The 24,570-nt window shown below is 38.3% G+C and overlaps 1 protein-coding gene across 6 annotated transcripts; it reads left to right on the forward strand.

Moving 5' to 3' along the window:
• Nucleotides 1–335: 335 nt before the first annotated feature.
• On the forward strand, nt 336–24,365 carry ABRAXAS1 (abraxas 1, BRCA1 A complex subunit). 6 transcript variants are annotated; one of them, XM_049885875.1, is made up of 10 exons: nt 4,614–4,704; nt 6,072–6,117; nt 7,585–7,621; nt 10,223–10,401; nt 10,981–11,047; nt 14,423–14,616; nt 15,373–15,492; nt 17,268–17,352; nt 19,663–19,777; nt 20,528–24,365. In XM_049885875.1, the coding sequence occupies exons 4-10, from the start codon at nt 10,394–10,396 to the stop codon at nt 20,959–20,961; spliced, it is 1,023 nt and encodes a 340-aa protein (XP_049741832.1). In that variant the 5' UTR covers nt 4,614–4,704; nt 6,072–6,117; nt 7,585–7,621; nt 10,223–10,393; the 3' UTR covers nt 20,962–24,365. The 6 variants fall into 6 exon arrangements, with proteins under 6 accessions (XP_049741829.1, XP_049741830.1, XP_049741831.1 ...); XM_049885872.1 differs by lacking the exons at nt 6,072–6,117; nt 10,223–10,401 and adding an exon at nt 336–517; XM_049885874.1 differs by lacking the exons at nt 6,072–6,117; nt 10,223–10,401 and adding an exon at nt 429–517 and having other exon boundaries at nt 10,998–11,047.
• The last annotated feature ends 205 nt before the right edge of the window (nt 24,366–24,570 follow it).

Below are 24,570 nucleotides of genomic sequence, written 5' to 3' on the forward strand. Positions count from 1 at the left end.
ATTCTTTTAACCATTGTTTGTCTTAAAATGACTCTGTCAACAGATAGTTCTGCATATAAGCCGTGGGTCCCTAAGCAGCTGCTGGCCACCAAAACGCTCTCCGTGGCCCTCTGCTGAGGTGCCCAACTCGGAGCGGACGTCAGGGCAAGGCTGTCAGGAGCGAGTGACTGCCACTCCAGCCAGAAGCCGGGCAAGAACGCCTCCAACAGCCGCGCTCGCCTACCGCTGCCTGGGCGCGCTCTCCCCAACTGACTGCCGCCCGGCCACCTGCCTTGGAGGAGCGCGCCGCAGCCTGTGCGCAGGCGCGGGCCCCGCCTCCTCGCTCCACCCCCGCATCGTCGCTGCTGCAACGTTCCGAGTGGTAAACCCCGTCAGCCCCGGTTTAGTTGCCCCTTCGGGTCCCCGCGGGCAGCTCGGTGGCGTCCAGAGCATGGAGGGCGAGAGCACGTCGGCGGTGCTCTCCGGCTTTGTGCTTGGCGCGCTGGCCTTCCAGCACCTCAACACCAACTCGGACACGGTGAGCCGAGGGTGCGAGGCGGGATCCGGTGTCACCTCAGAAGAGGCCTGGCGCACGGCCTCCTTCCCCCGGCCGCAGTCGGAGCCTGCATACCGTCGTCGCCCCGGCCCCGCCCGCCCGCCTGTCTGCTTTTTCCCCCTCGCCGGCTCTCCCCTGGTGTCTCTGCCTTTCCCCCTCTCCTTGGGGGTCCTTGATGTGCTTTCTGCTGCTAAAGTCTCCCTAGATTAGTCCTCCCTCCTTTAACCTCTGTATCGGTTCCCGGACCCGAGTGGCCACATGCCCGCATTTCTCTCCCTTTCATCAGTCTACCTTTTTTTCGGGTCAGACTTGGGCATGAAAGGAAAGAGTTCGCTTAGCGACCTCCTGCCACCGCTAGGAGAGTTGCCTGCTAACTTTAGGTTTTCCATAATTACCAACGGTGTCATTTTAAAGACAGCTGTAAATTTTTTCATGCAGAGCAGCAACTGTGTTTTCTTTTTGTTTTTGAGATGTTAGGATAGATATTGCACTCGGTGACTATTTTTTGGGAAATATTAGTGAAAATTAACAACTGGGTGAAAAAGCTTATTTAATGTAATGGATAGCAGACTTTTATATGTTTGCATTGGTATCAAATTTATTAAAATTGTAAGGGCTCAGCTAGTTCCTTTTCCAGTGCTTCCGTCATAAACATTGTTTATCCTCAAATATTTAAATGCTTATTTTATGTATTTTCCTAGGTACAAAAATCTTCAGATGAAGTTTAATGAAAGTTTTTCAAATACAGGGTGTATTTTCTAAAACTTATGAAAAAAAAAACACGAAAAGCCTCGGAAGTGGTGTTTTATAGTGTTTAGTAACTCGCTGGGAAAAAAAAAATCTGTACTGTTTAAAAAACACCATATTGAATAAAGTTTAGTGATTTATACTAACTTTTGTACCCATTTTATAATACTGGATCTGTCTTGCCAGTTTTTTTTTTTTTTTTGGCACTGTTCTAATAAGGGTCAGAATGAATATATTTTATTATGCAGTTTTAAATAACCTTACAGGTTAACATCTATCAAAAGGCCAACTATACAATCATTTCTAATATGTGTGTAGCTGTGGAAGGAGCCCTGGTGGCACAGTGATTAAGGGCTCCGTGCAAACCTAAAGGTGGATGGTTCGAACCTACCAGCCACTTAGCAGAACAAAGATGTGGTAATTTGCTTTCATAAAGATTATAGTTTGGGAAACCCTGTGGGGCAGTTCCACAGGCTCCTATAGGGCAGCTGTGGGTCAGTCCACTACAGCAGTGGGTTAATAGGTGTAGCTGTGGAAATAATTTTGGAATGCCCGTGTTGTTAGGTGCCATTGAGTCAATTCTGACTCATAGCAGCACTATGTGCAACCGAACAAGACACTTGCTGGACCTGCACCATCCTCCCAATCATTGTTAGTCTTGAGCCCATTGTTGCAGCCACTGTGTCAATCCATTTTGTTGAGGGTTTTCCTCTTTTTCACTGACCCTCTGCTTTACCAAGCATGTTGTCCTTCTCCACGGACTGATCCCTCCTGATAGCATCTCCAAAGTTGTGAGGCATAGTCTAGCCACCCTTGCTTCCAAGGAGTGTTCTGGTTGTACTTCTTCCAAGACAGACTTGTTCATTCTCTTGGCAGTCCAGCACCTCAATTCAAATGTGTCAGTTCTTCTTTGGTCTTCCTCATTCATTGGCCAGCTTTTGCATGCATTTGAGGCAACTGAAAACACCATGGCTTGGGTCAGGTGCACCTTAGTCTTCAAGGTGACATTTTTGCTTTTCAGCACTTTAAAAAGGCCCTTTGCAGCGGATTTGTCCCGTGCAATGCACCTTTTGATTTTTTAACAGCTGCTTCCATGGGTGTTGATTGTGGATCCAAGTAAAAGGAAATCCTTGAAAACTTCAATCTTTTCTCCATTTATCGTGGTTTGGCTTATTGGTCCAGTTGTGAGGATATTTTTGTTTTTTTTACGTTGAGTTGTAATCCACAATGAAGACTTGTGGTTTTAGATTGTCGTCAATAAGTGCTTCAAGTCCTCTTCACTTTTAGCAAGCGACGTTGTGTCATCTTTATAACACAGATTGTTAATGAATTCTTCCTCCAGTCCTGATGCCACATTCTTCATATAGTCTAGCTTCTCGGATTATTTGCTCAGCATACAGATTGAATAGGTATGGTGAAAGGATACAACCCTGACACACACCTTTCCTGGCTTTAAACCACACAGTATCCCCTTGTTCTGTTTTAAAGACTGCCTTTTGATCTTCTACAAGTTTCTCATGCCCTTGAGGAATGCCCTCAGTGTAGATATAAACAGAATGGATCCTTAAATCCTCTATAGCTTCTGAGATGAGCCCTTGGGAAGTAACTTTAGAGTTCGAAAGGCTCCTGTTTCTCAGATATTGTTCTCAAAGTCTTAAAAGGGTGGTTTCCTGAATAGTTGCACTTGCATTGCCCTTGCTTCATTTCCCAGGGTTTGCTCTTGGGAATATCAAAATCAATAACACTAGAGTGTAGAGTTCCAGATTTTTGTTTTCCCCCTTTGATTGCGGTAGACTTATATTGTGGAGGGCTTTCTTTCGTGCTCTCTCCTTTTCAGGAGATGGGAAAAAATGCATTAAAATCTTAAATGTTTGTATAGCACATTAGGTCTTTAAATGTGCCAAAAGAAAGAATTGAATTATCTGAAGTTCAAGGAAATCACCACTTTTATGGCAAAATGCCTGTTTTTTTTTTTTTTTAATTGGGGCTCACAGTTCTTTCAGAGAGCAGAGTATGATAATGAATTCCAAATTTTTAATGTTTCGTATGTTGCTCTACAAATTTATTGTTCTGTAGTAAAAACACTGATCATTGTGTCATTTCGTAGTTCTGAGGCCTCTAGTGGCTCCTAGAAGTGTCATTTAACCTGGATGTCTTGGCTTGGAGCCCTGGTGACACAGTGGCTAAGGGCTGGGCTGCTCACCAAAAGGTCTGCAGTTCAAATCCACCCCAAACCGAAAACCAAACCTACTGCCATCGAATTGATTTCTTCTCATAGCAACACTATAGAACAGAGTAGAACTGCCCCGTAGAGTTTCCAAGGAGCACCTGGTGGACTCCAAATGCCAGCCTCTTGGTTGGCAGCCGTAGTACTTAACCACTAAGCCACCAGGGTTCCCTCAAATCCATCAGCTGCTCTGAAACCCTATGGGGAAGTTCTACTCTGTCCTATGGGGTTGCTGTGAGTCGGAATTGACTCCACCGCAGCGGGTTGCGTTGCTTTTTTTTTTGGTTTGACATTTGGGATGTTCCATTAATAGCTCTATCCTATAGATCCTTGATTTCCTTACAGATAGGAGGCTTTTGTTCCAGGACAAACTGCTTTATTCCTGCTTGGTCAAACACTGTGTGCTCATTCCTGATTTTAAGTCTTTGCTGGTGCTTCCAAGTATTAGCTAAGCGCTTTACGCTCTACCTATGTAAATCCAACCCAGCCACCTTCAAGGTCGGCTCCATTCCAGCCCTGGAGGGCTTTCTCCAGTTACTTCAGGCCATGTTAATTAATCTCTTCCCTCTTCCTAAAATCACCAAGATATTTACAATCTCTTCTGCCAAGTGCTCCTTGGAAACTCTATGGGGCAGTTCTACTCTGTCCTATAGGGTCGCTATGAGTCGGAATCTACTCGACGGCGGTGGGTTTGGTTTTGTTCGGTTCTACACATTTTAAATTTAACTACTCACGTTTGACGCCTGAACTAGAAGTGTCTCTGGTCTTTTGTGTGCGCTCCAGCTGCTACGTACATTTGAATACATTGTAAAATACTCAGGAAATACTGGTTAGTTAAGTGAATGGGGGAGCCCTGATGGTACAGTGGTTAAGCACTCAGCTGCGAAGATGAAATTCAGAGGCTCAAACCCACCAGTGACTCCAAGGGAGAAAAATGTGACAGTCTGTTTCTGTAAAGATTTATAGCCTTGGAAACCCTATGGGGCAGTTCTACTCTGTCCTATAGGGTCACTACGGGTGGGAATAGACTCATTGGCAATGGGTTAAGTGAATGGTAATTCTATCAGGTAGTCCATATACTGCTTCTTATTTTTATCCTCATAGGAAGGTTTTCTCCTTGGGGAAGTGAAAGGTGAAGCCAAGAATAGCATTACTGACTCCCAAATGGATGATGTTGAAGTTGTTTATACAATTGGTGAGTCACTTATTTCTGTCTCCAACTGTTGATAGTTTATGCTAAAGTTACTGTTTTAAAATTGCTAAAAAAGAAAAAAAAAATTAAACCCAAAAGCAGCATTTAGAAGAATATATCTTACTCCTTACTTCTCAATTAAAATTAAGACCAAGGACTGGTCTAAAGCTGGAAGAGAAACATGGTACATAGGAAGCAGTAAGACTACTGTGAGGAACAAGAAAAATGAAACAGCTCCTGTATATATTTAGGTGGCAGAAGAAGATGGCCCAGCAAAAGGAAAAGGAGCCAATAAGCAAGACCAAGAACAAAGAAAATAGTTTCTAGAAAAATCTTGGGATCAGCAGTGTTAAATGTTGCAGAAAAGCCCGAAGACGATTAACTGGAGTGTAATGGGAAAAAGGCCAGACTACAGATGGTTTGAGGAGTGGGGTGGTAAAGCAGCCACAGCTGGTGGCAGCTGTTCTTTCAGGGAAAAAAAAAGGAAAAGGAACTTTAAAATATATAGTTTTCTGATGATCTAATATATAGTTTTTTCTTAAGCATGTATATATTTTTAAACAAAATTGATGGTGTACTTTATAAAAAGTTTGGCATCATGATAATGTGTCAGTGTGTAGACTATTGTGAAATAATCTACAGCATAGTTTTGAATAATGCATTATATTCCACTATATGGCCTTGCTAATTTAAGTAGTCTTTTAACTAAATTGGAAACCCTGGTGGCCTAGTGGTTAAGAGCTACAGCTGCTAACCAAAAGGTCAGCAGTTTGAATCCACCAGGCACTCCTTGGAAACTCTATGGGGCAATTCTACTCCGTCCTATAGGGTCGCTATGAGTTGGAATCTACTCGATGGTAGTTGGAGAGGGGTTTGGTTTTTTAACTAAATTATAACCAGACTGTTCCCAGTTTTTCATTATTATAAATTATATTACAACAAACCTCCTCGTACATAAAGATATGTCTACATGTGTTGTAGATAGATTCCTGAGAATGGTGTTACAGTGTCAAAGGGTATGAACATTTTTTAAGTTCTTGATATAAGGAAATTGCTTTCCAGAAAGATTATATCAGTGTATACTCATTATCATTTTTTGTTTGTCACTTTAAAAGGCTAAAAATAGGAGTATGCAGTAGAAAATAAAAAATTTAAATTCCTCACTCATTAGAGCCTCCTCGGTAGCAACCACTGTTAACAGTTTCATTGGTTTTTTAACTCATAATCATACATTTAAAACGCAAATATATAAATATATATATTTTTATTTACACAAATGGAATCATTATATATATGCAGAAATATCTCCAAGATATCATTAATGCAGAATAGTATCAGTGCATACAGCTCTTCCTCATTCTTTTTAATAGCTGCGTGTTTCCCATTACATCGAAGTTGCATCCCTTATTTAACCAGGTATGAATGTTTCTTTTTTGTTGTTGTTATTACAAACATTTTGAACATTTTAGTACAGAAAGCTTTGTGTGTTTGAGTATATCTTAAAGTCAAATTCCTAGAGGTAGGCTAGTTCATCATTTTAAACTCCTCTGCACAGTATATGAAAATACCTGGGTCCCCATACTCTTGCCAACACCAATGGTCAAATCTTTTCATCTTTTCCAATTTGATAGGTGAAAAAAAAAAAAAAACTTTTAATTTGCAATTCTTAATTATCAGTGAGGTTCAGGATTTTTTTCATGTTTTTACCTTTTTTTTTTTTTTTTTGCGTATTCCTTTGAAAAGGACAAGCCTATTCCCAGTCTTTGTATTTCTACTGGGCTGTTTTTCTTATTGATTTATACATTGTGTTATACATTACAACTTAAGGAGTTTGGTCTTTTATTTTTATAGTTTGTATTTTTACTTTGCTAATGTTGTTATTTATTTTTTTTTTTAGTTCTGACACTTGAGCTTTAAGACCAAGCTCTTAGAGCGTTTTTTTTTTTTTCCTAATTGAAATTAGCATGCCACCCATTTTGAGGAGTTTAGTTTAATTCAGCAAACACTTATTGAGCACCTACATTCTGCTAGGCACAATGCTGAGCTTTAAGGCACCAGGCAGGTGTGCTGTAGGAACACTTTAGTGTTTACTCCAATTGTTTTAAGATGTTGGATTAGTTTAAAACAGATGCTAACGTCAGAAATCCAAGATTGACACCTTACTACATTACTTTGGTTAACTAATGGCATTTCCATCAGTTTTATACTTTCTTGTATATATACACCAGAGTATGTTTTGCAGGCTATAAGTTACAAAGACTGTTTTTAGTGTATTTTCAGATAGAGATTTATTTGAGGTTATTAAGTGCATTTGCTAGAAGAAAAATGTCTAAAGAGGATGGTCACTTTTCCTATTTAGATGTGGTATTACTATTGACAAGAGAATACAATTTCTTAAAAGATGTTGGGTTTTTGTTTCTTTAGTCTATAGGTAACACTGACAAATCCTTCATGGAACAACTACTTACAACAAAAGATAATCCCCTTTAACAGTTGTTTATATTCAACTGGTAAAATTAGAGCATAATAACCTTTTTAGAACTCAATAAAAATATAGCAACTTTGAACTTATCTTTTATGTTGATGTTGTTCAACCATTATTTAGAGGGAATATAGAATTCTGATTATGAGTAAGCCTCTGAGTTTGGACTTTGACTGTACTACTAGCTTGGGACTTGGGCAAACCACTTAATTTCTCTTTCCTGTTACCTCATCTGTAAATGAAGAGAGTGATAGCATCTATCTCATAGGTTTGTTTTACAGATTAACTGAGATACTCAATGGTAAATCATTTTCTGGCATGAAGTAAGAGCTTGATATATGCTATTTAAATGACTATTAGGTTTTTTAATGTAGTTATAACTATGAATTCTTTTTTCTCAGACATTCAGAAATATATTCCATGCTATCAACTTTTTAGGTGAGTAGTATTACTATAATAGCAAGTAAATAGTCCATCATGAAAATTATTCTCTACAAGTAATTTTTAAAATTAGCAAAGTATCTTAGTTATCCGTTGTATATGATGATGTTGATTAACAAGAAACTACATTTTTTTAATAGCTGAAAATTCACCTGTGCATTGTCCGTCCTGTCTAGTGGTTCTTTCTCTTGTGTTTATATTCTTTATGTGAACTTGGCTCCACTGCCTTTCTCAGGTATCAGCTTACCTTGATAATTGCTTTTCCTTCTCACACCGGGTCTCCACATCGCATGTTATAAACTCAGTGACACAGTCTCATAGATTATCAGCAGTAGCCCTTTTTTCCCTCTCTTTTTATTCCTGTTTATTTTACCAACTATTTCCTTATTTATCCTTTTTTTTTTTTTTTTTTAATATTATCTTTTGTCTATTAACCAGTTTAGTTCTTCACCTGTCTTCCTTTTGCCTTTCTAGGGTGAAAGCTTGAATTCTTAGGTCTAATACACTGCCTTCTTTTTTTTTTTTTTTTAACTTTTTATTGAGGTAGATGTACATACTTTATGAACAATGGACATACAGGGATTCTTGGTTAGAGACTCATAAAAGGTACTCCCTTGAGGGATCTGCTGGGCCAGCAAAGAGTTAGGAGGAAGAGTGAAAAAACGTAACTGATTCAGTATCTATTGGCAATCACCTTAATAATAACACAATTTAATAGTCTCAGAGCTGAGCCTTTTAGCTCTTAGAAAACAAAGGGACTAAGGGAGGAAAAGGTATAAAGAGAACCCCTTGAAATGGTTATTACATTGTTTTCACTTAACAACATAATAGTAGGCTAGAAAGTTAATGTTTTAACAAAGACCAAAGAGCTAGTTAATGGTAGAAAATAAAGAAGAATCAGATTTCTGAATTCTAACCCAAGCTCTTTTCATTATACCATCCTGTTGTTTCTGTTATGAATAATATAGTAAACATGTTAAAAGCAAAATCTTCTGATACTGCACTTCTTGGAGTCTGAATTTGATAAGCTTTAATACCCAGTTTTATGCTCTAATACAGGCGTTGCCACGGTATGGCCCCAGTGATCTGCCTTTGTATGGCCCTTGTGCTGAGAATGGTTTCTACGTTTTTTTAAATCTTAAGAAATAAAAGAAGAGGAATATGCAATAGAGACTGTATGTGGTCTGCAAAGTCTAAAATATTTACTACCTGGCCCTTTACTAAAAAAGTTTGCCAGTCCTGTTCTAATACATTGAAACAGATTTGCTTAACTCAAGTCTAGGGAAGTGCCTGGGAAACAGCCCACTGAAACCCAAAACTTAAAGCCACTTTTAAAAAAAATTGTGCAGTTTACATTTATACTGCACAGTACATCTGTTTTAAAATGCCCCCCATCTCCTCTTCAAAAACTTAAGTACAATTGATGCTTCCACAGAAGATTTACACTGCTATCCTATGGTTTCTTATAAAAACCCATTGCCATTGAGTTGATTTCTTCTACTAGCAATCCTATAGGACAGAGTAGAACTGCTCCATAGGGTTTCCATAGAGCAGCTGGTTGATTGCAACTGTCCACCTTTTGGTTAGCAGCAGAGCTCTTAACCACTGTGCTACCAGGGCTCCGTGGTTTCTTATACACCCTGGTATATTACCTTATGCCCCAGTTGGAGGAGTTCAGAAATGGACCATGCTAGAGAAATATGTGAATAAATTATCGTACTTAAGAGTTTTCCTATTGGAACTATAAAAATAGGTAAAATGGAGGGATCAGTTTGATCAGCCTGATATCCTCCTTTTGGTAGGTAGAATGCTTTGTCAATTTTTCCGTTACAATTTTTTAATGGGAAATTTTTAATGTAAGTGATTGTAAGTTAAAAAACATTCTGCCTATTAAGATCTATTTTTTTCAGTTTTATGTGACGAAATTTTATCAGTATACAGATTAGAATCACCGCTAAAAGCTTATTCCAGTAAACATTATTTATAACAGATTTTGCATAACAAAGATATTTCATTATCATAGAAAATAGCATTGTTGATCTCAATGAATGCTAAAAGGAAGAAAATAGTATTTGTAATCTGTTATTGGAAGGGAAAGAAAGCTAGAATAAATATTTTAGAATCTTTAGCAATTATCCTCTCATTTTTCCTACATCTTTGACATTCAGCTAAAGAACAAAGACCACTAAACTAAACTAAAACTTACCCCTCAAAAAACTAACAACCTCCTAAACCACTATTCATCTAAGTGTAGCTTTTTGGAGGCTTGGCTTAGTTGTCTTATCTCTGAGATTGTTATTGTTGATGTTAGGTGCTGTTGAGTCTGTTCTGACTCATAGTGACCTTATGCACAATGGAAAGAAACACTGCTGGGCCCTGCATCACCCTCACAATCATTGTTATGCTTGAGCCCATTGTTGCAGCCACTGTCAATCCATCTCATTGAGAGTTTTCCTCTTTTTTGCCGACCTACTTTACCAAGCATGATATCCTTCTCCAGGGACTGATCCCTCCTGATAACATGTCCAAAGTATGTGGGACGGAGTCTCGCCTTCCTTGCCTCTAAGGAGCATTCTGTTTGTACTTCTTTCAAGACAGATTTGTTCCCCATTTTGGCAGTGCATGGTGTATTCAATATTCTTCGTCAACAGCACAATTGAAAGGCGTCAATTCTTCAGTCTTATTCATCCTCCACTTTTCACAAGCATATGAGGCGATGGAAAACACCATGAGCCCTGGTGGCGTAGTGGTTAAGAGCTGTGGCTGCTAATGAAAAGGTCAGCAGTTTGAATCTACCAGTCACTCCTTGGAAATCCCATGGGCCAGCTCCCCTCTGTCCTATAGAGTCGCTGTGGGTTGGAATCGACTCAGTGGCAATCGGTTTTTTTTAGATTAGCAATGAATAAGTTGTCTTTTGTTATGTGCTTCATAACTCCTGTTGTGTATTTGGTATGTATCAATATTTTAGAAAAAGAATTTTTTAAACAAATTGTAAATGAATTGTGTACTGGCTGTATGCTTAGTTTCTAATACCTGTATTTAGTGGTTAGATTTTTGTTTTGTTTTAGGGTAAAAAATGTGATGATGCCTACACTTATCTCTTGATAAGTTTCTCCACCCCTTTTCCACTTTCATAGTTTATGGACTTCATGTTTCTGCTACTTTAAGCCTATTAATTTGAGAACTTTATCTGTTTCGGTATTTATTTTAGGATTTCATCTAAAAAGTAAATGGTTACATGGATTTTGGTTGAGTAGTTTGGCTAAGAGTAACTAAAAAAGTACTAATGAATAATAATAACTATACTTTTAGCTTATTCGAAATGTCTTTAATATTGGCTTTTTTGGCTTTTACAGCTTTTATAATTCTTTAGGTGAAGTAAATGAGCAAGCACTGAAGAAAATATTATCAAGTGTCAAAAAGGTATTGTAATTTTACCTCCACTAATCATAAAATTTCCTGATTTACCTGTTGTTGTTTTTTACATTATTTTTGGCTCCTAAGATTATGAGTACTTTAACAGAACGTTCAAGCAGTATTTAAAGCCTAGCGCTGTCGAGTTGATTATGACTAACAGCAACTCTGTAGGACAGAGTAGAACTGCCCCATAATGTTTCTAAGGAATGACTGGTGGGTTTGAACTGCCTACCTTTTGGTTAGCAGCTGAGCTCTTAACCACTGTGCCACCAGGGCTTCAAGCAGTGTTTATCTTCATAATATCCTGTTAGGCATGTGAAGGGTTGTTCATTCCAGAAATTCAAAGGGGTTGCTCTGAAAACAAAACTAGTCAGTAAAACTGTTAATCTTGTTTGCATTTTTCCTTGAACTACAGCCATTAACTTCGGCCTCTCCCTCTACGGTATTCTCATAACGTCTTCCCAGGACCATTCATTTTAGCACTTAATCTGTTACTGTTATTTTAAAGATATAAACACCTACATTTAATCTCCTTAGCTTACAGTTACTATTTTTTATATTGCAAAGACTATACAGCACTTAATTTGAATCCCTCACGGCATACTTGGTGTTCAGTTAAAATGTTAAATTATGAAAACGGATTTTTTTCTAAATACAAAATTTTTTTCTGAATACCATATTTTTCTGAATTGACACAGTAGCTGCAACAGTGGGCTCAAATATAGCTACAGTCGTGACGATGGTTCAGGACGGGGCAATGTTTGTTCTGTTGTGCATAGGGTTGCTCTCGGTTGGAACCTACTCTACGGCACCTAATAACAACAGCCATTTTTTTCCTCTTAAAATTTTTGATCCTTGATTTGAGAATCATCATAGTTTCAATAAAGGAAGCGTTTTTTAAAAAAATGGTTTGTTGAAAAAGCTTAGGCTTTTTTCCCAGTTTTATTTGGGCATTTTAAAATATATCTATAAAAACGTTTTACTTTTTTTTTTTTTTATTAATTTTTATTAAGCTTCAAGTGAACATTTACCATTCCAATCAGTCTGTCACATGTAGGTTTACATACATCTTACTCCCTTCTCCCACTTGCTCTCCCCCTATTGAGTCAGCCCTTTCAGTCTCTCGTTTTGTGCCAATTTTGCCATCTTCCCTCTCTCTCTATCTTCCCATCCCCCCTCCAGTCAAGAGTTGTCAACACACTCTCCAGTGTCCACCTGATTTAATTAGCTCACTCTTCTTCAGCATCTCTCTCCCCCCCACTGACCAGTCCTTTTCATGCCTGATGAGTTGTCTTCGGGGATGGTTCCTGTCCTGTGGCATCAGAAGTTCTGGGGAGCATTGTCTCTGGGATTCCTCTAGTCGCAGTCATACCATTAGGTATGGTCTTTTTATGAGAATTTGGGGTCTGTATCCCATTGGTCTCCTGCTCCTTCAGGAGTTCTCTGTTGTGCTCCCTGACAGGGCAGACATCGATTGTGGCCGGGCACCAACTAGTTCTTCTGGTCTCAGGATAATGTAGGTCTCTGGTTCATGTGGCCCTTTCTGTCTCTTGGGTTCTTAGTTGTCGTGTGACCTTGGTGTTCTTCCTTTGCCTTTGCTCCAGGTGGGTTGAGACCAATTGATGTATCTTAGATGGCCGCTTGTTGGCATTTAGGACCCCAGGCGCCACACTTCAAAGTGGGATGCAGAATGTTTTCATAATAGAATTATTTTGCCCATTGACTTAGAAGTCTCCTCAAACCAAGTTCCCCCGACCCCAGCCCCTGCTCCGCTGACCTTTGAAGCTTTCATTTTATCCCGGAAACCTCTTTGCTTTTAGTCCAGTCCAATTAGGCTGACCTTCCTTGTATTGAGTGTTGTCTTTCCCTTCACCCAAAGCAGTTCTTATCTACTGATTGATCAATAAAAAGCCCTCTCCTTCCCTCCCTCCCTCCCTCCCCCCTTTGTAACCACAAAAGTATGTGTTCTCCGTTTTTTCTATTTCTCAAGATCTTATAATAGTGGTCTTATACAATATTTGTCCTTTTGCCTCTGACTCATTTCGCTCAGCATAATGCCTTCCAGATTCCTCCATGTTATGAAATGTTTCAGAGATTCGTCACTGTTCTTTATCGATGCATAGTATTCCATGGTGTGAATATACCACAATTTATTTACCCATTCATCCGTTGATGGACACCTTGGTTGCTTCCAGCTTTTTGCTATTGTGAACAGAGCTGCAATAAACATGGGTGTGCATATATCTGTTTGTGTGAAGGCTCTTGTATCTCTAGGGTATATTCCGAGGAGTGGGATTTCTAGGTTGTATGGTAGTTCTATTTCTAACTGTTTAAGATAACGCCAGATGGATTTCCAAAGTGGTTGTACCATTTTACAATCCCACCAGCAGTGTATGAGAGTTCCAGTCTCTCCGCAGCCTCTCCAACATTTATTATTTTGTGTTTTTTGGATTAATGCCAGTCTAGTTGGTGTGAGATGGAATCTCATCGTAGTTTTAATTTGCATTTACGTTTTACTTTTAAGGAGAAGTAATTTTAATTTCTTCACTTTAACTGTGTAAATATAAAACTTAGTTGCTGAAAATGGAGCCCTGGCGAAGCAGTGGTTAAAGAGCTCAGCTGCTAACCATAAGGTCAGCAGTTCGAATCCACCAGCTGCTCCTTGGAAACCCCGTGAGGCAGTTCTGCTCTGCACTAAAGGGTCATTGTGAATCAGAATTGACTTGATGGCATCAGGTTTGGTTTTTGTTTTTGTTTTTTTTGCTGACAGTGTCACAGATCTCTAAGCAAATGTTTTTCTTTGTTAACAATTAGTTACTAAAAATCTTATTTTTCCATTTAAAAAAGGTTTATTGATACTAACAACATACTTGTATAGCATGCTACAGTTTACAAATCCCTTAATATGATTTTATTCTGTCTCAAAATCAACTCTGTATCATCCCCATCTAAATTTCAGGTAAAAACTATAGATTCATCTACTTATTTAACAGACCAAGTATCCATTATAGGAAGTTAACTTGTTTTCAGGGAGAAATTGCCTATTATGTGAAAATGGTGTTGGCATTTTCATTTAAATTTTAACTAGAGATTAAGATTCCAAGATAACAACTGTTACAAAAGAAACTGGAGGGCATTTAGAATTTCCTTCTCCCCTACTCTATCTTGAATAAAATTCTAGAGTAACCCTATAACTGAGTGGGAAGCTAATTAAACTGCAAGTCAGTTTGCATACTTTATAAAAGTATATGCTATCTTCTTAAATATTAAGACACTCATCTTTTAAGGTTGTCAATTTTATTGCTTAATTATAACAGTAAGACATAATAATTATATCCATTATTAAGACATAAACCTGATATTTTTTCTATATTCTTTCAGAACGTGGTAGGTTGGTACAAATTCCGACGTCATTCAGATCAGATTATGACGTTCAGAGAGAGACTGCTTCACAAAAACTTACAGAAGCATCTTTCAAACCAGGAACTTCTTTTTCTGCTACTGACACCAAGTATAACAACAGAAACCTGCTCCACTCATCGGCTGGAACATGCCTTACATAAACCTCAAGAAGGGTAAATGTTGGCTAGTTATTGGCTCCTGAAGCTAATAGAAGAAAATGCCTAATATTTGTATAGTACTTGCAACTTAACAAGTAGTCGAATTACATTGTCCAATAACCCTCTGAGGTAGGTCTTATCATTTGTTCTTCGTAGTTCAGAAAATGAAGATCAGATAAGGAAACCAGAAGCCCAGTGTGGAATGTTGACTTACATTCTGGCACTGAAGATTTGCTGTTACTCACTATTTAAGGTGGAAAAAATATTTGTCTTTTAGATATTGGTTGATAAAGAATATAATGTTGAACTTAAGCCTAGGTACTTGAGCAGCTTTTCTACAGTCTCTATAAAGACGCAGAGGTGGTTCTTGTTGATGAGTCAACAGGGATTCCCCATAAGCTGTAGAAAATACATTTTCATAAAATAGAAGAATTAAAAGAGTATCCACTAAGATTAATTTTATTATATGCAGGAAATAAGTCTCCTATCAATACTGCCTTATTTTTTATACTTGCTAACCAGTTAAAATAGGAATTGAAGTGTTTTTTTTTCACACAATAATCTTTTACCATGCACATTCATAACTTAAAAACCAGTTGCCTCAGTTCAGTAAATTCTATCTTGGGTATGTAGTAAGGAATGGGAGTTTTTTGTTATTTTTTTAATCTTGTACAGGAAAAGTAGTCTACTAAATACTTTTAATAGATAGATTAATAGATGCTATTTTTTCACTTTGTTCTAAATTGATATTGTAAATTTTTATTTCTTTAGACTTTTTCATAGGGTACCTTTAGTGGTCGCCAATCTGGGCATGTCTGAACAACTGGGTTATAAAACTGTGTCAGGTTCCTGTATGTCCGCTGGTTTTAACCGAGCAGTAAAAACACACAGGTGAGATTCTTCAACTGCTTCCCCACAAAACTCTTTATTTTCTGAAATTAATTTTTTATTTGAACAAACCACAGCAGAATAAAAATGAGAGGGAAACAGAATAATAATCACATTATTCTAGTAAACTGAACACTTTTTACTTTCTCCATATTTCCTTCTAGCACTTGCCCATTTATAGATTAAAGAAAATAAAATTAAAAAAAGCAGAGGAGAAGTTTGTTGCACATCCTACACATTTTAACATATCTATTCTAGGTTAGAATAAATAGCCTCAAAATAATTTTATAAAATTAATATTAATTAAAGCCATGAATTAGACTAGGTATGTGCAAGAACTGCACGGGGGCCGTGATCTGACCTCCTCTTCACAAGGGGCAAGGAGGATCAAGAACAACAGCCCAGGGCTGATTCCTACGAGATGGAGGTCAGATATGCCTCCTCTCTCTGCCACCTTTACCAGTTCTGACACCAGTTGTCCCTCCCATGGCAGTCTGCCTCTGCTGGGTTCGATAATTCATTGCAGTGACCACGCAGAATTCACAGGCAATAGTCACGATTATGGGGCTTATTAGGGAAGTAACAGGTTATAATTCAGGTTCAGGAACACTTAGGATCCAGTTCTTCCTTCAGGACAGCAGCTGTGCTTGCAGGTACGCCTCTGTCTGGCCCTAGGCCTTTGCCCTGCTCAGGCAGGTGTTACAAAGCTCTTTAGCTCCTGCCAGTAAGTCCCCAGAGGCGCCCCCTGGCACTCAGCTTTCTAGCCATCTTCTGCTGTTGTTTCTCTGCCACCACTTCTTGAGCTCTCTCTTTTCTGATTCCGGGAGCTTTTCAGTACAGGGATCTCGGGTCCAAAGGATGTGCTTTCTGCTCCTGGTTGTTCTTCCTTGGTGGTGGGTTTCTCTCCCTTCCCACCTCTGGGATGGCTCACCTCCAGCACAGTGGGATGGCAAAAGCTGACCAGTCCCTTTGGTGGGCCATGGTTACCTTATCTGCACAGTCCCGCCCAGTCACCTGAGTGGGAGTTACAAGACCATGGTGAGAAAGGCCACACAAAGGCGATCCATTGCACTTTAATATTAAATAAAAAAAATCAGGCTTCAACCAAGACTCTCACTCATACTATAGGATGCTTAGGTGTAACTTTTTTTGTGGCCATTAAGTAAAAGAATAATTCATATCCAAAATAGCAACACTGGTACTATAGGGTACCTACTAGAGAATGTATAAACTTCATGAGGATAAAGGACTGGGTTTTATTCATTTTTGTGTCCTCACAGTACTTAGCAATGTACTTTATATAGGAATTGAATGTTGTGTTTCATTCATTCTAAGATACACTTTTTTTACATTTATTATTGAAATTGGGATGCATCTTAAAAACCATGCCTTCTTAGCATTTATTTTCTTTCTTTGTGGTGTATAAAATAGCGGCATCTTTTTCAGTCAGTGCCTTAAATTTGATCAAAATTTTTTTCTAATTGATGCCTGTCCCAACTGCGAAAAAGGGACCTTTAATTCTCCTCCATCCTTCAGTCTTTTTCCTCTTTTTTCAGGTCTGGCAATAGTACTTATGGACCTAAAAAGTTAGTTAATGTGAAGATAAAATGAAGTAGACGTTTAGGTTGGTTTTACAGGATACAAGTAGGTTGACAAACTGATGGTCCCTACAAAGCCTGTAAAAAAAATCTTTCATTACTTACCAACTATAAGGAAGTTTTCCAACTTTGTAAAATGAGTTCTGGACATTTACCTGAGGAAATGATATTTTTTTATAGCTCTGAATTTTTTAAGGAAGATGGATCTTTAAAGGAGGTACATAAGATAAATGAAATGTATGCTTCATTACAAGAGGAATTAAGGGTAAGTTACCAAATACTTAAAGACCACTTCTAGAGTTCACAGCACATTGATTACTGTGAAGTTTTTTAGGGGGTAACCTGATATTTTGGTTATTTTATATTAACTGTATTAGTCAGTATTGCCACAGTAACAAAGACACCAAAATCTCAGTGGCTTACAATGGAAAGGATTTATTCTTACATATTTTGGCTGCAGCTCCGTTCCTATTCCAAATGTCAGCTTTAGTCCAGGATCCAGGCTAAAGGATCAGCCCTTACCTGGGACATACTATTCTCATAGCAAAAGGAAAAGAGCAACAAAGCTGATGGAAATTCACAACAGGTCTTAAAACTTCTCAGAACTGGCATGTCACTTCTAGCAATAAAAGCAGGGATATATAATCCTTTTACAGTATAAAGAGGGAATAATACAGTCTACCACAGTATTAAGTCTGTCTCACTGTGTCATTTTGGGTGCTTTGAGAAGTAGACATCAAGACAAGTTTAGATGTGCAAGAGATTTATTCGCTTGAGAAGGATAAAGTAGGCAGAACAGGTAGGCAGGGAGAACCTTTAGACTACAGTGCAAGTCTGACCCCTGAGAAGAGGGATGTGGGGGGATGGGAAGGATTGGGTAGGGAGAGTCTCAGTCTGCAGTGCTGTTCTAAGAAAATTTCAGCTAAGACAGTTCAGGAGTACTTCAAATGAAGCTGCCTGTTAGAGGACTTCCACGTCCTCCAAGAATGGACTTGCACTAATACCCACACTGTGCTAAGTCACTGTCTAGGAGCAGCCTGGAAGAAGTGTGGCCTTAGCGCAAACAGTGGTGGATCCAAGAGTAGCAGCTGGGGCTGTGAGTCTACTGTGCTCTCCCAACAGGAGATGTAAGGGGTGTATTTCCAATGGCCAACATACTTTTCAGTATAAAACACTAAGAAAAAAAAAAAAAAACTAGTGCCATCTAAGAGAAGGGCTTAATTCATTTTACACATTACTAATACTACACAGTATTTTATTTTTGAATATGAATGGTAATACAGAATCCCACAATTATAATTTTAACTTTGCCATATTCTCTTCTGGTTTTTTCCTAGTATGTGTGTGTATACACACACACACTTTTACATAGTTGACAGTTATGAGGCCCTATAAATTTGTACAATGATTTTTCATTTGATCATTTTTCATGTTGCTACATAGTCTTTAGTTATTATTAACAGCAGTATATCATCTTCAGTTATTTTTAATGGCAGTATATTTCATAGAGCAGTACATTAGAACACTTAAAAGTACCAACTCAGGGTAAAATAGGGCAATGTAGAGATATGTCACAGGATCTGTGGGCTTCAGGAAGGAATTAGAATCAAGAGCTGGAAAGCCATCAGAACTTCCTCCCCGTGTCCGCACATTGGTCTCCTTCTTCATTTATCTACAGATCTTCCTATGTCTTCATCCACTGGTCAACCACAGTATGGCTAGCACAGAGCTCCTGTGTTTAGATCTCTTCTGTTGGAAGACATTAGGATTTACCAGTTGGCTTTGTAATATTTCTAAATTCTCAGGAGATCACAGGATTGGTTCTACCTGAAGTGGTCAGCTAGGGGGAAGGTGGAGTGAAAGTAAGGGATAGAAATAGGTGAAGGGGTTTCTGGCCAACTCTTATGTGCAGGATGAACAAGTTCCATGAGAAACAGGCTAGACAGACACCTAAAAAGTATCCACTAAAACTGGCAGTAACAACTTTATTATTCTATGTTGGATATTAGTGACTTGTTTTGATATTATACTAAATTTTAAATAAACTTTGTTTTTCAGTTAAGATATATTCCCAGAATGGCATTACTGAGTCGAAGGGTGTATTAGTACTTTTAAAACTGATGACACATAAGGGAAGACTGCTTTTCAAAAGCACTCTTACAGGAATTAACATCTTCAATAGTTTGCTTTCACAACAGTAAAATATAGGGTTTTTAAAAAAATTTCATTATCAGTTTCATAATGTTAAATGTGTACAGCAACTATGAATCTCTCACTTTATAATAGGACAGTATTTTTTGTTTTAAACTGAGTTCAGTATTGCTTCAGGTTTTTATTTCTGTGTGGGGGGAAATAACTGACATGATAAACTAGGTATAAAAGAAATAATACATCTGGAAAGCATTTTATAACATATAAAGCACTACACAAGTGCATATTATTATTGAGCTCCTCCAGGACACAACACAATAAAATTTACATGAAGGCAGTGGTATTTGATATTATTACCAAAGATTTGTGAATCTAGACTATACATAACGTGGAATTTTATCTGTGCCCTTATTTTATTTTGCAGAGTATATGCAAAAAAGTAGAACACAGTGAGAGAGCAGTAGAGAAACTACTAGAAGATGTAAACAGATTAAAAGAAGAAATTAAAAAAAGAAAACAAGCACAGATCCAAGTAGCAGGTACTAAGTAACAAGTTAACACATCAGTATTTCCTATGCTTTAAAAAAAATTCTCACTGATTTGAATTCATGTATGAGCCAACTGCACTGACTACAATGAATCTGTTCACCTTGAGGTTAAAAGTCGTCATCTTATCAGTATTGTTAAATCACACTGAACAAAGAACATGGTATTACAATAGAAGTACAACCAGAATGCTCCTTAGAAGCAAGGATGGCGAGACTGCGTCTTACATACTTTGGACGTGTTGTCAGGAGGGATGAGTCCCTGGAGAAGGACATCATGCTTGGTAGAGTACAGGGTCAGCAAAAAAGAGCAACACCCTCAATGAGGTGGATTGACACAGTGGCTGCAACAATGAGCTCAAGCATAACAACATTGTAGGGATGGTGCAGGACCAGGCAGTGTTTTGTTCTGTTGTGCGTAGGGTCGCTATGAGTTGGAACCGACTCGACAGCACCTAACAACAACATATTATTGATATTAATGAATACAACTTAAGTTTAATTTTGTTAGAAATGGTGTGACTTCACAAAATTTGAGTGAAACCAAAGATAGGAGTACAGTACAAAAAATCCTGCTAATAAAAATTTATAAATTAGAATTTGGGATTATGCATATCATTTTTCTCACTGTAGATAATTTGATATAATGGTTTAGTTAAAATCTTTTTTAAATTTACTAACAACTAGCTAATTATAATAGCTTGAGCAAATGTTGTATATTGAACTGTTATTTATTTTGTTTAGGAGAGAAGAATGTCCCAGAAGAACCTCAGGAGAACACTTTTCTTTGTCAAGCTTTACAGACCTTATTTCCAGATTCTGAATTTCTTCATTCATGTGTTATCTCTTTAAAAAATAGACGCATTTCTAAAAGTTGCTGTAACACCAACCACCATCTTGATGCGGTAGACAAACTGACCTTAATGGTAGAATACACTGATGTTCCTGAATCTAATCAGGCTTGTACACGACAAATAATTAAGCGAAAAGCATCAGACATGGAAGATGGATGTCAATTCAAGAAATTACGGCTGCTGGAGATACAAAACAATCAGTCTAAAACAGATACTGACAGTAGTAACCAAGAAAAAGCATCCACAATGAGCAGTCCAGAAACTGATGAGGACATTGAGAAAACGAAGGGTTCTGGTGAATATCCACAGTCTCCTACATTTTGATCCTTTTAGGCAAAAAAGGAAGTTTTTGATCGACTGAAGGGTAAAGCCAAACATTTCTATTGTTTTTATTTCGTTGTGCTATTTGCAGTAATACATAAATTCTGATGCATGTATTTCATAAAGTACTTTTAAAACATCAGATATTTTTATTTTAAAATCAAACTTTTTTGCCTCCAAAATGTTGAGGGAAAGGCTTAAATAGATGCATTTTTCTAAATTTGTACAACATTCTTTACAATTGGAAAAGAGAAACACACATTTTCACAATGTGGAAAGAAGTTAATATGAAAATTTTATACCTGTCAATAAAGGTTCTACTCCTTAAGTGATGATAAGTAGTACGGTATGGCTAGGCTTGGCAGATGAAACGCTGGATACCGTGCAAATATTTGGGACATACTTATACTAAAAGTCATTGTTTCAGCTTTTTATTTTTGTATATTATCAAGGAAATAACTGATAAAGCTATGTATAAATAAGAAGTGATGAGTACTGATAATTTCATGGTTTATCTAAAATTCAGATTTAACTGGGTGTCCTGTATTTTTATTTGCTAAATCTGGCATCAAACCCTGATGACGTAGTGGTTAAGAGTTACAGCTGCTAACCGAAAGGTCAGAAGTTTGAGTTCACCAGGTGCTCCTTGGAAACCCTATGAGACAGTTCTCCTCTGTCCTGTAGGGTTGCTGTGAGTTGGAATTGACTCGACGGAAACGGGTTTGGTTATAATGCAACACAAACAGCCATCTCTCCCTATTCTAAAGTCCTCTCTACACAAAATTTGAGTGAATCCAAAATTTGAGTATGGCATTTTGTTCCGCTGTACATAGGGTTGCTTTGAGTCAGAACCAACTCGATGGCACCCAGCATAAACCTCCTAATCCAATGTGTTTAGGATCAGCAGTTGGCTAGTTGAAGTAGGGATTCAAGGACTTTATGTGTATTTGTATGTATATATATGTATATATACACATATATGTTTGGATGAATGTACATCAAAAAGATTTTAACAACATAGAAATGTAGTTTGCCAACCTTTTTGTATAGGGCCAGGAATTCTTCTAAGAGTGTTAAGTCCACTGATGGGAGTTCCTATGTAAATCACACCTATCACTCAACCTTTACAATTCCCAGTTTTGGTTTCTTTCAAGTGAAGCAAGAAGTTAAATTTGGAAAGCAGCCTAAGCATAGAATGTAAGGAGCTTTTTCATTTTCACAGCATGCTCCCACCAATCTTTGAGTTGTCTAAACCACAGCTAATTTGAAAACTTTTTTTTTTTAAGCTAGTTATCTTTATCAAGTCTTCCCAAAGCATTTACTTCGTTTTCCTAGCAATAGTAACTTTCTTTTTATGATTCTTGACAATGCAGAACTCACCAGTGAGAGTCAGAGGTTTCAGTATGATTTTTAATGAGGCTGTAAAGCCCCCATTTAATCTGGTGAGTTGGTTAAGAGCTTTTACTGTACATGCAGATGTATTTATGTCTTTTCTACAATTGTGCTGTATATGCAGATATAATTAATGTCTTCTCCACAGTTACGAAAATTTTCCAGTAAGTATATACCACATCACATGAAGCTGTCACCCTGTTTTGCTCACTAGTGAAATGCTGCACACACACTTTGACCTTTGCTCTTCTGCTCGTTACTTCCTGAGTGGAGCAAATTCATCCTAGTATCAAAAAACTATTATTTTCTGTCTTATGTGTTAACCTGCATTACCATGGGGCATTTACAAGGTCAGTATAATACCAAATATGTGCAATAATTTCTACTGCTGGGGTGGTGGTTTACTGGTTACATAGGAAATGCTGTGGTGTTACACAGGCAGGAGGGGAAAAAGGGTTGTCGGTCTGACCTCTAATTTAAAAATAACCACAAAAGACACAACTTTTATTCTTCTGTCGGGAGCAATGGAGAATGAATAAAACCAAAGATTCAAGGAAGCAATTAGTCCAAAAGACTAATGGACCACAGGAACCACAGCCTTCACCAGCCTGAGTCCAGAACTAGATGGAGCCCAGCTACCACTGCCAACTGCCCTGACTAGGATCACAATATAAGGTCCCCGTTAGAGTGGGAAAAAAAATGTAGAACAAAACTCAAATTCATAAAAAAGACAAAACTTACTGGTCCAATAGAGACTGGAGGAGCTCCTGAGACTATGGTCCTTAGACACCCTTCTAACTTGGAACTGAAGCCACTCCCAGAGATCACCTTTCACCCAAATAATGGACAGGCCATGAGGTGTTATTATTCATCTATACGAGACTATCTAATAGTCATCTATATAAGACCAAAGATCATCGTATGAGACCAATCTTAGAACAAGCATCTATAAGAGACCCAAAAGGCATTATCTGCCCAAAAGCAAAGATGAGATGGCAGAAAGGGGTAGGAAGACCAGATGAACAGAAGCAGTAAACTTGGTGGTGGGGAGAGTGCTGACACTGGGGACTGCAGCCAGTGTCACAACAATTTGTGTATAAATTATTGAATAAGAAACAATTTGCACTGTAAACCTTCACCTAAAGCATAAAACTACAAACTTCATCAGAGCATACAGAGTTTATCACATAGAACATAGACAGAAAATGTCATTAACACATCAACAAAACTGGATACTAGGGCTAGAGAGGTAGGAAACAGCATAAGTAACATCACATGCAAACATCTCAGTAGCTCAAGAGACTTCAAAGACTGCTTGTGTACTTGCTGAAACTCAAGTAGGAAAACTGGCCTTCATACAAAGTTCAATTTGCTAAAATGTTGTAGAGGTACAAAATATTTAGGTCACACTGCACAATGATCCATCCCCACTGAAAAGAGCAGTACTAAGCCTTCAGTCTTAGGTAGGCTTGCTCAAGTCAGTAGACAGGTGAACTTCCACAACTGATGACCCAGCTTTCAAGGTATCCAGTGAGCCAGAGGAAAAGAATTCTTTTAAGACTTTTTTTTGCTGATTACCCTCCATCTTTTGGCAATGGCTGGAATGAGGTAACCAATAATGGGTTACATATGAACTACCAGTTTATTTCAAAGGACACATTAATAATTCAAGGACGGAACAGTCCAAGAATAAATGTTACGTCCTTTTGTGACAGCACCACTATCCATCCCCAAGTAACATCTCTATAAAAAGACTCGGTCTTAATGCTTCAAAGGTCAGCGGAGCAAGGGCGGGGGTTTGGGGACCTGGTTTAAGGGGACTACTAAGTCAATTGGCAAAATAATTCTATTATGAAAACATTCTGCATCCCACTCTGAAATGTGGCGTCTGGGGTCTTACATGCTAACAAGCGGCCATCTAAGATGCATCAATTGGTCTCAACCCACCTGGGGCAAAGGAGAATGAAGAACACCAAGGCCACACGATAACTAAGAGCCCAAGAGACACAGAAAGGGCCACATGAACCAGAGACCTACATTATCCTGAGACCAGAAGAACTAGTTGGTGCCCGGCCACAATCGATGACTGCCCTGACAGGGAGCACAACAGAGAACCCCTGAGGGAGCAGGAGATCAGTGGGATGCAGACCCCAAATTCTCATAAAAAGACCATACTTAATGGTCTGACTGAGACTAGAGGAATCCCGGCGGTCATTGTCC

The sequence above is a fragment of the Elephas maximus genome, chromosome 5, assembly GCF_024166365.1.
Source record: "Elephas maximus indicus isolate mEleMax1 chromosome 5, mEleMax1 primary haplotype, whole genome shotgun sequence".
Taxonomy (NCBI): Eukaryota; Metazoa; Chordata; class Mammalia; order Proboscidea; family Elephantidae; genus Elephas; species Elephas maximus.